At 31.4% G+C, this 13,002-nt stretch overlaps 1 protein-coding gene across 1 annotated transcript; it reads right to left on the bottom strand.

The window, feature by feature from the left end:
- LOC109845713 lies at nucleotides 11,017-12,671 on the bottom strand. Its single transcript, XM_020414984.1, has 2 exons — nucleotides 11,877-12,671; nucleotides 11,017-11,775 (listed from the first exon to the last, which is right to left on the bottom strand). Exons 1-2 carry the CDS (start codon nucleotides 12,669-12,671, stop codon nucleotides 11,017-11,019), a joined length of 1,554 nt encoding a protein of 517 aa, XP_020270573.1.

The following is a 13,002-nucleotide window of genomic DNA, read 5'->3' as shown; positions in this document are numbered from 1 at the left end:
ATTATTTATGCTTAAATTAGGATGATTGTAGTTGGTCACTCACTATGGAATTTTTATGAAGATATATACCTTACTTTTTATAGCTATCTGCATTGCATATGTATAATTTATAAATTAGTTCTTACTTTAACATATTAAATTACTTTTTCTATGTAGAAATTTTTTTCTTTGACTTTTAGACTGTGTAATCACTATATCACCATCTTACGTAGAAAGGACCATATTCTAAATAGCTTCAAGCCAATATTTGAGTTGATTTGAAGTATATACTATTGGTACTATGTGTATATATTTTTAAAGAAAATTATGTTAATATTTTTTTAAATAGAAGAGAATATTCTAATCTCTGATATTATAAAAACTAAATATAACAAATTGAGTAATTAGCGAAAGAGAACTTACATCAGAAAAGTATGAATAATAAGATAAAGAGGAAAGGTAATGACATTGTCAACAATACTACAAATAGCAAACTACAATGTAAAGTTAACATATTTTGTGAAGCCCAACTACTAGCTATAAGCATCGAGGCTTTCATATATATGTACTTTATAATTTATTAAAAATAGTCATATAATCTTATATAATAAAATTGATTTAGTATTGAATAGTAATATCGTTATAATAATATCGTTATTAGGAAAAATTCTTCATGAATCAATATGTTCTTTACGATATATAAGCTATGCACTCTAAATTCTTGTGTTTTTTATAGAGCCAAAAAGTTTGAATACGAACATCTAACATGTTGCTCTCACAACAACAAAATCCACTTAGCAGATATGGATTTTTCAGATGAATTATGTATCCTATATACAATACAATTATCCTAAGTAAGTAAGTTATAATAGCATTTTTTATTCACATCGTTTGGGGAAAGATTCTATAGGGACCTTGTATCAAAGAAAAAAGAAAATTTTATATTTAGAGCACATGGAGAAATATATCATAATCTCACTGCTCTAATTTTATAAGAAAATAATTCTTCATACTTTTAGTTTTACTTCTATAATGCAGAGAATGAGCTATAAAATTGAATGAGAATATTAGATAATATAAATATGAGTAAAACAATAACTAAAAGTTAACGTGAATATGAGTCAAACCACAACTAAAAGTTTAATGGACATATTACAAGTAAATTCTTTTACGAATTGAATGATCACTCATCTTTTGAATACTGCAATATACTAATAAATAGAGGTGTTTTACTAGATTAATATGTTTCTAACTCACAAATAGTAGATCACGTGGTTACAGTCTGAGTTGAAGGAAACAATGATAATATTTTATTTGAGAGAGAGATTATTGAGTTGATGATCAATCCCACAAAAAAATTTATTTTATTTTTTTATTTTTATTCTATTTTTATCAATTTAAATAATCATGATATTCAACCACGTGCATCTCAACTAGTATGTTTTAAATGCGTGTGTGAGATTTAAATATGAGCAATTTCAGTATCATCTTAAATTTCTTTTGTAGCTTCAAAATATCAATTTCATTATGACAGTTGAGAGGTGTAACTGTATACTCGTACATTTAGGGGTGTTTATTTCACTCTTTTTATGGAATAGGAATAGGAATTGGATCTGACAGGGGCAAAACTGTAAATAAATAATTCTTTATGAATCATATTCCTAAGTTTGATTCATAACAATTTTATAGATTTCAAAATGTATAAAGTTGGAAAAGAGGGGGTTTTATGGAAACCCAAATCCCATGGGTTTGGGTGGAATTGGGTGAAAAAGCTGACACACCCCACACAAATTCCCTTTCTCTTTGTTTTCGAAATCCGCGTCTTCATGAAAACCCTAGGTCTGGTTTTTCATCTTCTCCGGCTAATCTTCTACCGCCTCTTCTCAATCCTCTTCGCGCCTTCTTTGATTTCTTTTTCAAAGATGACACTCTGGATCGAGCTATTGTCAGTTGTTGGCTTCGATTTCTGTCAGTGGGTTTGATGGGTTTGTCGGCTTCAGTACGTTTGTTGCTTCGGTGGGTTGCTATCGATTGGGTTTGTTGCTTCAGATTTCCGCTTCGATCTTGAGCTCATTTTTTTTATTTCGAGGTTTGATCCCAAAAGTTAATCTTCGATTTCAAGCTTCTTTCTCTGATCTTGTTGCTTCGGCGAGTTGATGTCGATGGGTTCGGTGGGTTTGATTTCGATCTTTGATTTCTCAGTTGGTTGCCTCAGTTGGTTGCTTTGGTTTGTTGCTGAAATTTTCAGCCCTGAATTACCCCCTTGGCAGTTGAAGGTATAAATCTATAACTCGTTTTTTTACAAAAATTAATATATGATCATGGATAATTATTTGCCATGGTTGATTTTGTAGTGGATGTTTGATAATTTAGAGCTTCATTGCTTCGGTTATTTGTCATAGTTGATGATGGATGATTATAAATTGGTTATTTAATATATGAATTAGTAATTTTGTTTTAAGATTGCAATATACGAATTAGTTGTTTCATTACGAAAATAAATTTATGGATATTTAGATATTTTGTTTTAAGATTTCAATATATGTATTAGTTATTTAATTATTTTTAATCTTGAATTTAGATATTTTGTTTTAAGATTTCAATATATGTATTAGTTATTTAATTATTTTTAATCTTGAATAAGTAGAAATATTAAGTTATAATTTAAGATTTCAATATATGTATTAGTTATTTAATTATTTTTAATCTTGAATAAGTAGAAATATTAAGTTATAAATGACAATGTCTAGGTGAGACAATCCATCATTAGAATGCAATCTACAATAAACCTGTAAGATATATGTGGGGCATTCAATTTTGACAAAATGACATATTCCTGAGCCGTACAATATCAACTAGATTTTTAATGATAGTTTACTCAATTTTAATAAAAAAATATATTACAATATCAATAGTTTTTGCAAGTACAAGTACATGACATGCGGTTTACAATAATTAAAATAATATAAAATATCACTACTAAAATTGCTGAAAATTTTCAAGATAGTAGTTGTTTTTCAACAAGTTTCAATTCTTCCTTCAGCCTCTTTGATTTCAAAAAATACTTATCTCCGAACTTATTTTCTTTGACAATTTGGTTTCCTTGGTTGCTTATTTCTCAACCTTCATGAGCCCATTCAAAAAATTTGCATTCTTTATTTAGGTATTTTGCACACCCCCAATAATACCTTCCCTTAATTTTACCATTCTTGTACACTTTCATGGGTGTTTGGAGATTACAATCGCATCAAACTTCAAAAATTTTAGGGCATTCTTTTGATATCATATTGATGGAGGGGAGGAAACTTACAAACTATGAGAATTTTTAAAAAGTGGTAAGAATGAGGGATACATTGGCACTCAATCCACATTTATAGCCTCCAATGACTTGGAACTAGCCGTTGCTACAGTGTTTTTCTCGGTTTTGAATTTTGGTAAACGGGTAAGATTACCTAAACTTCTTACTTAAATATTTTGTCCACTAGTTTGTTGTAAGAATACCTAAGGTGTTCTCACCATTTATTCCAAAATTTTCTCATTCCAAACCAAACTAAAAAAGAGGAATTTGTGGGTTTCTATAAAGTTGGATTTCATTTTTTCATGATATGAAACAAACGTAGAAAGGAAAAAAAGGATTCCATAACAACATAAAATTGTCCTTAATTTTTTTATAGATTAGATAGGAATCCATAAAAAAACGTCTTTTTCTAATCCTATTCTTGCTCATTATTGAACTAAACACGCCCTTGGCCTACTGAAAGGAGAATAAAGAAATGTATTGTAAAACCATCCTCTTAAATGAGTTTTACGTAAAACAAACATTCAACAGGCCTTGAACATATGAAAGCAGCTTTGGATCCCTTTTTTAATTCCAAACTGGGCTTCGTTTTCTGGACTAAAGTACATGGGCCTAAGTAAATCAGCTTCCAGCGTGGAGCAAACTTTTTACAAATCCCATCCCAACATAATAAGTATCTAAAAGGGAAAAAATTTAAATTAGACCACTTAAAGAAATAATCACCAAAATTGATTTATTCTCAAAATATTTATCAAAACAAACCTATTTTCTACCATGTTGGTTATAATTAGGACGATTTTGATGAATATTTCGGGAACTAATTTTTTTTTCAAAATCAACCTAATTTTGCTGACATAGTTGAATCTAGGTCGATTTTGATAAATATGTCGCAAATAGGTCGAAGTTGATAATTTTTTTGAAAGGTCTATTTCAAAAATTTATCCTAGTTTAAATTGACTAGCAAAAATAATTAATAGTAATAAGTTCTTTTGCTCGGAAAGTTTTGAACAAAACACCAATTTTTCAAGAGGTTTTTATGAATTTTACCTCGAGTGAGAAAAATAATATTTCGCTTGACCTTTGAAAATTTTAGCTAGATTCGGTGTTAAACGGCGCAGTTAGTTCACTTCAATCTATTCGGTCCAAGAAGTCAAGAAAATAGAATATTTAGCAAAAAAAATTTAATTATAAAAGAAAGACACAGATTAAATGATAGGTAAAAGAAAGATGTGAACTAAGAGATTTAAAAAACGATGCGATCAATTAAATTAAAAAAATTTAAAAAAAAAATTAGGGAATGACAATAAAAATGTTGAGGAGAACGGAAAGACAAGAAAAAAGGGTTGCATGTATTTAAGAAAATTGAGAAGAGATGGTCCCGGTTGGAAATTTTTCTAACCAAACTATCCCAAATACATTTTAAAAAGGAATCGAATCGTGGAAACTAAATCGAGATGAGTGGAAAGAAAGGGGGGAAATTTTTTAAAAAGAAAAAGAGTGTATGTTTTAAAAAATCGAATGATAGTCAGTTCCGCATAAACTTTTTCAAAGCGGGACATCTCACGATCTCGTGGCCAGCGCCGAGTTGGTGACGCGAACTAGGTGTGTGTTTATTTCCTTGAGTTGAATTCTGAGTCGGAGTAGTTTATATTTTGGGTGGTCAAATTAACTTCGCCATGCATATGGTGGTTTTCCCCTAATTTGTTCGCTCACGAAAGCAATTCCTTCCATTTTAATTTCTCATAACTTTGTCATTTGGTTAATAGTCACTACATTGAAATTTGAAGTTATTCGTGAATTTCGTCTATTTCTTGAATCATTAGTACCAGATGACACATTGCTTGTGAACAAATCCATGATCTCACAGGCTAGGAGATCTACCAAATTAATATTTATACAAGAGGCTTACGCTCTTTATGCATTCTTAGTTAATTCAATACTTACATCAGGGAACACAAACTATTAGAAGAGTACAGTAACTGATTTGAAGTTTTAAATCAATTCTGTAGATTGTGAAAAACCTTCCCACTAGAGGAATAAAGAATATATGGTGATAGTTGAGGTTATCATTTTATACTTCTACATGTTCTTCGAGAGTTTTTTTTTTTAATGGACAGAAATATGAAATCATGTTGGTGTATCAATGTTTTTTTTAATCCCATTTAATTAAATTTGTGGTTGCTAAAAATCCAACTTGGATTGCTCTGGCACTATGTTAACGCACCTAGTCACTATACCTAAACTCCAAAATTATAGCGAAGATTAAAAGTGATAATTTTATAGTCCAACAACAAATAGATCATAAGTCTCTTTAAAGTGCATGCGAGTTTGGGGAAAATATTCCATGAACAAAAATACCCTTAACACTTTTATATATTACATTATTATCATTTTCTATCCTAATTAATTTTAATTATTAGTTATAAGCTTTAATTATCCTATATATCCTGAATAAAATGTATATAAGCTTTGATTTGTAAGTATGTTAAAAAATTAGATTTAAGTTTTCAACCTCCATGTTCAACCAGTTCTCTAGAAATTGAAAAATAGAAATCTCAGAACTTATAAAATTTATTTACTAGAAAAAAATAGATAAAGTTTTAAAATTTTGACAATCTAAAGATTTGAATTTGGTACCTAACAAGTAAAAAAATTAAACTATTTATCATAGCATTTGGTTTTTTAATTATATTCAAATTTAAAAATAAAAATAATAGATGATTTCATGAAATATGCTCACTCCCTAAACTATTTTTATAATTAAAGAGAAAAATATTAATTTAGTGTGAGTGACCAAGCTAAAAAATATCCAAAATCTATAGAATTTGCACAACACGTAGAAATATCCAAAAGACATAATTTAAAGATTCATAAAAAAATCGACCTACATAATTAATAGAAATATCCAAAATAAATTCAGAAATTTGATATTTTGCGAGGAAATCTAGAGGACTTCAAAATATTAAAAATTTTATAGAAAAGACCTAGATCTTAAAAAAACTGTAAAAAATTTTGAAAGAATCACTTACATTTTGAATTATCACAATTAATAAAATATCTTTAATGTGATTTCATTGTGATAGTGTTCGATTTAATTAAAATACTTTTAATAAGATACAAACTATAGATAATTTTTCAACCTCCACTTTCAAGCATTTATCAAGAAATTACAAAATAAAAAATCTCAGAACTTACAAAAAGGTAAAGATAATTAGATGATATTATGAAACATTATTACCTCCTAAATTACCTTCATAATTAGTGAGACAAATCATACACCCTTTAAAAATATGAGTTAAAAAAATTTTTATGATCAATATTATCCTTAACATTTGGGATATTACATTGCAATGCTATTCTAAATAGTAATAAAGCATAAATTTATTTTTTTTTACCAATTTAAAGAAATAATATTTCCTTTATTTACAAAGAGAAATAAATAGTTTGCTATTCAAAAACCTCCCATCTCAAAAAAATGTAATAATATATTTACTTAAGAATTCTCATCAGATTAAAATTATCTATAATTAAAAAAATCTAATTTTTATAATCCTAATTAAGTTCTAACTATCCATAATTTAAAAAAAAAACTCCTAATAAATTCAAGGAAAATATGTTCAAAAATAAAAAAACATTCTAATTTTTTTGAAAATAACAAATACCCCTTTGAAAATTAATAATTGCCAAACAACCTTTTGAAAACTTGAAAATTGCAAATAGATCCTAAAAATATAAAATTACAAAAAATCCTAAAAATATAAAAATTGCAAAAAAATTACATGAAAATCAAAATATTTAAAAAACCTAGAAAATATGAAAGTGAGAACATGCCTCCTAAATATAAAAATGACAAACAAACCCTTAATATTTTAAAATTTGTAAACAACCACATGAAAACTTTAACAATTACAAATATTCATACTTCCTTTATAATGTGAAAATTACACACAATCTCCTCAAAGATCTAAAAATTTAAAAAAACTTTTAAAAATCTGAACATTCTAAAAAAAATTATTAGGGTTTTCTACTAAAGATATTTGGGATTAAATGGTAAAACTTAAAACTTATTGGGTTTTCTCTGGGGGTGTTTTGTCATTTGATTGCCCATGAATTAACAGGTGTTAATTTGGAGTGTTTTCTATCAACATTTATAGAGGATTTAGTGAGTTTCATAAGTATTTGAGGTTTATTGTCAAACACTAAAACCTATTCAGGATTTAGTGAAATTTAATCCATATATTTTCCAATTTTTAAAGAGACGGTTGGTAGACAGCTATAGAAAAAAACATAAACCGTATATAAATAATTAAAATATTTGACCATGTGCAATGCAGATGCATTCTAACTAGTAGAGTAATAAAGTCAACCTTCAAAATTTTTGTTTATACATCATATAGGGTCGTTAAGCAATTGGCTCTCTGAATACATATAGGATGTAACAAACTACGCAAGGAAGAGAGAGAATCTGAAAATTAGAGGTAATTCAGCATGTACTCTTGTATTATCGCTGTTTTGAACTCATTTTCTCTCTAGTTTTATTTTTGAAGATAGACCTTGTGATTGAATATTTTGACTCCTTTACTCTCGAGGGTCTATCGTAATAGATAATTTTCTTCAAAAATGGCACTCAGGAGCTGTATCCGCAAAAGTAAAACTACTTGGATCATAATTTCAAAACAGCAATCCTACAACGAAAATTCACTCAGAAGATAATATCTCGGTTTCCGAGTAGTTCATAGGTTTCTCGTGATGTCATTCAACAAGGAAAACTCAGTGTAAAACTTCTAGTCTAAGATTGACATACACTACCACATATATGCTCTAACGCAACGGTTCAAAACCGTTGCGTTAGCCATGGAACCGTCGCCCTTGAGCAAGCGCGACGGTTCTCAAACCGCCTCATATACTGCCGTTGCCCTACCTCTACCGTAACGGTTTTGAACTCTATTGCGACGGTTTTTTGAACCGTTGCCCCTGCATCTAACGCAACGGTTTTAAAAGACAAGCAGTTACAGTAACGGTTCTCATAGAGCTACGGCGACAGTTGGAGCTATTGCAACAGTTTTAAAAGATCTAACGTAGCGGTTTTAGTAGGCTATAGCTATGGTTTTGATAGAGCTACGGCGACAGTTGGAGCTATTGCAACAGTTTTAAAAGACCTAACGCAACGGTTTTAGTAGGCTATAGCTATGGTTTTGATAGAGCTACGGCGACAATTTGGATTGAGTTATCGCAACAATTTGGATAGAGCTATCGCAGCGGTTTTGATCGAGCTATTGCAACGGTTTTAATCGAGCTATTGCAACAGCTCAATCGGACCTGTTCTTGGTTTCCTACGTCAAAATAATATAGTATTCAATTACCTGGACAATCTTTTTAAGAACATGGCCAAGTCAAATTTTAATACACAATATAAAAGTGATTATGTTGAGCATAATCAACCATAATGATAAGTGCCAACATACATCAGTATAGTATAAAAACTACAAAGTATTAAATCCACACTACCAACATTTCAACTCAGAAAATATCGTACCGAACTAACATTCAAACAATGTACATCAACATTTGATTACAAAACATGAAACTTCTCGGTCAAAGACTATATTCTCTATTTGTTTCTAAAAACTTGTTCCTCAATGTCAAATACTCACTAGGAACCTGTCAGTATCAATCTCAATCTTGGCTTTCATCATTTCTGTACCTGTGTAAATTTCCATGAATCAGCGTAATTTTTGCAATGATGATAATAAAATTGGGGAAAAAAGATGTTTGAAAAGGAAGTTAAGAGAACATATTGATCCATGAGTACCAGAAGCGTGATGAAAGGAGCAAGCAAGCGAGCGTAAAAAGAACCATTAAATTTTGAAGAACACACTTAGAGATAACTTAAATCGTCAAATGTGGGATGATTCCACATTGCCTAAATTATGGGAAGTTCTACTGGTAGTAGTAAATGGCACTCTCTCTAGGCTTTAGCAAAAACTAAAAACACAAGTAGGTCCTCTGGAGTTCGAATCCATTCCGTTGTCATCACTCTCGGCCCAATATTGATCGCTATGAGTGACACCAAGATCTTCAAACACATTGCTTGGAATCTTCAAAACATAATGCCAATTCTTATTAACCTCTTCAACAGGGTCTTTCACATAAAAAACTTGATGCACTTGGCATGCCATCACAAAAGGATCATTTGTATGACATTTGTTGTTAAAATTTACACGAGTAAGCCCATATTCATCCGTGTCATGCTGAAACCAATCACACTTAAACAAAACAACACTAAAATTGCCCCAGTAGTCTAGTTCAATGATATCTTGTATGACTCCATAAAATGACACTTTAGCAGTTATAGGATTATGGTCCCTAGAGCTTGCATAACTATCCACTTCACTTAATAAAGAAACACCACTATTTTGAGTTTTGCATGTATCATCGCGTGCTTTGATGTAGAAAGTATAGCCATTAATATAATATCCTTTATATCTCTTGGCGATATTGTTAGGACCCATCGAAAAAAACTTCATGTATTTGGGTATTGATTGAGATTCAGCCACGGTATCTTTAAACCATATAAGAAAATCCTTACTATGCCTTTGAGCTTCTACCCATTTTCTTCTTCTACCTCGTTTTCTCGGTTGATTCTCAATCAAGAGTTTGTGCTCTCTGTATTAATAAGAAACAAACATAATATGTTATATAGTGGAATTTAAAGAATACAAAAAATAATATATAAAGATTTAATAAATAAAGTATACCTAATATACTCCCCAACTTCCCTATTACCGCAATTGAATAAAGCATATCTATGTGCATTAACCCAATCTACATCATCCAATGCAAATGCTTTGCCTTTCCTTTTCCTCTTTCCGCCCACTGGATGACCTATCTTTGGAAAAATAGGTGATGGCTCATCATCATCAATGACTTCATCATACTTTCTTGTATATCTATTAAATCTTGTCTTCACACCATCATGTAGATATAACGAGCAAAAAGTCAACGACTCTTCAGCCAAATACCCCTCCGCTATGGAACCTTCAGGAGCACTTCTATTGCGAACATATGACTTTAATCTACAAAGATATCTCTCTACCGGATACATCCAACAATAGTTAACTGGCCCACAATCCAAAATTTGTTGAACTAAATGAATCGGCAAATGCACCATAATATCAAAAAAGCTAGGTAAAAATATTTTCTCCAGTTGACAAAGTATCTCCACAATTTCTGACTGCAATTTATAAAGATCATTTAAATTAAGAACTTTGCTACATAAGCCCTTGAAGAAAGCCCCTAATCTGATTAATGGAATAGAAACACGTCTAGGCATAGTCCTTCTCAGAGCAACTGAAAGCAAATACTGCATGAGAAAATGAGCATCGTGTGTCTTATACCCTGATATTTTTTTCTCATTAACATTGACACACCTCGAGATATTTGATGCACAACCATGCGGCATTTTAGCATTTTTTAACACACCACAAAATATCTTTTTCTCCTCCATCGTCATCGAAAAGCATGCTTTAGCAAATGTAAAATGCCGACCATCAGCTGACTTAGTTGGGTGTAGATCTCTTCTTATGCCCATATGCTGCAAATCAAAACGAGCTCTGACATGATCCTTCGTCTTTTCAGGAATATCTAATAATGTCCCAATTATATTATCACACACATTCTTCTCTATGTGCATTAAATCCAGCAAGTGCCGACATGTATTCTGCTCCCAATAAGGCAAATCAAAAAATATTGACCTTTTTTTCCATGGACAGCCCTTTTCTATTTTTTTTCTTCTGTTTCTTCCCAAAGTCATTAACAAAGCCACGCAATTCCTCCATAATCTCTATCCCAGATAATGATTCAGGTTCTTTTCCTAACTCAACATGGCCATTAAAGTTTCTTCTATTTAACCGCCATGGATGATTATCACTCAAAAATCGACGATGACCCATGTAACACATTTTCCTACTGTATTTTAAATATTGCGAACAAGTGCCATAGTTGCAGCAAGGACAAGCCAACTTCCCTTTAGTACTCCATCCGGATAACATTGCAAATGCTGGAAAGTCGCTTATAGTCCAAAGTAAAGCTGCACGAACATAAAATGGTTGTTTACTTGAAGCATCATAAGTAAGCAACCCGACTTCCCATAACTCTTTCAAGTCATCAATCAACGGTTGCAAGTAAACATCGATATTATTCCCAGGGGACTGAGGCCCTGGAATAAGCAAAGACAACATGAAATATTCTGGCTTTAGAGACATCCAAGGTGGTAAATTATAATTTATCAAGATCACCGGCCATGTGCTATGTGAAATGCTCATAGTCCGAAATGGATTAAACCCGTCACTAGCCAAGCCCAGCCTCACATTACGAGGGTCTAGTGCAAAATCAGGATGATTGGAATCAAAATCCTTCCATGCTTTGCCATCTGCTGGGTGCCTTAGATTCCCATCCTGGAGGCGCTCTTTTGCATGCCAGCTCATGGATTCAGCACTCTGAGAACACATGAATAGTCTTTGAACGCTATGTTTTAAAGGAAAATACCTTAAAACCTTGGCTGGAACACCCTGCTTATTTGCCTTCCATCTACTTTCACCTTTAAAGGAAAATACCTTAAAACCTTGGCTGGAACACCCTGCTTATTTGCCTTCCATCTACTTTCACCACATTTACTGCAAGCAACTTTTTCTCCATCTTCTCCACGGTAAAGCATGCAATCATTAGGGCAAGCATGTATCTTCTTGTAATCAAGGCCCAAATCCTTTATAATTCTTTTGGCCTCATAATAAGACTTTGGTAGATTTATTTCAGGAATTGCCTCTCTCCATATAGCTAGATAATCATCAAATGCCTCGTTGCTTAGGCCATGGATGCACTTGTGAAGATACAACCGGATGATAAAAGAGAGTTTAGAAAAAGTTTTACATCCCGGAAACAACTGCTGCTTACCTTCATCAACTAACTTATAAAATTTCTTTGCCTCCTTTGTTAACCTTTCTTCATCGTCACTTAGGCCATCTTCTTGGTTCACTGGAGACTCTTCTGCTACATCTCTAAATAAATCATGCAATAACTCATCCATGTTGTCTTGAGCATCATCAGCAACATCATCAACTTCTTCATTATTGTCATCAACATCCATCCTTGATGACACACCCTCTCCGTGAAAGAACCAATCATAATAATTCTCCACAAATCCTTTGACAATAAGGTGATCATAAACAACATCACGACTATACCAAAATCGATTACAGCAAATGCGACAAGGGCAACATATTTCATCCCCTACTGCTCCATTAGCAAATGCTCTCTCAAGAAAGTCATTGACATTATTAATGAACTCCACACTCACTCTAGGAGCATTATACATCCAATCTCTGTTTTCCGCCATTTATTATATGGTCTGGAGAAAGAAAAAAATTGAATAACACTATTAATAACTACATATAAATATTGTGATTAATAAAATGTAAAAATCAATCCTCTTGTTGCCATTAATAACAATATATTCAATCAACATTATTCTGATTAACACTATTAACAGTTACATTGCAAGTCATATATGCTACAACCGTACTATTCTGAAGATTATTAAAAAAAAGTATACAGTATGACATTTGCTGTATTAGACTCACAAAAATGTGTTTAATGAAGCAATATTTAAATCATTTATGACAACACCATTAAAATGAGAAAACTAAAAGCGTTTTTTTTTAACAGCA

Source organism: Asparagus officinalis, chromosome 6 (genome assembly GCF_001876935.1).
Source record: "Asparagus officinalis chromosome 6, Aspof.V1, whole genome shotgun sequence".
Taxonomy (NCBI): domain Eukaryota; kingdom Viridiplantae; phylum Streptophyta; class Magnoliopsida; order Asparagales; family Asparagaceae; genus Asparagus; species Asparagus officinalis.
This window is presented reverse-complemented; position numbering and strand designations above follow the sequence as displayed.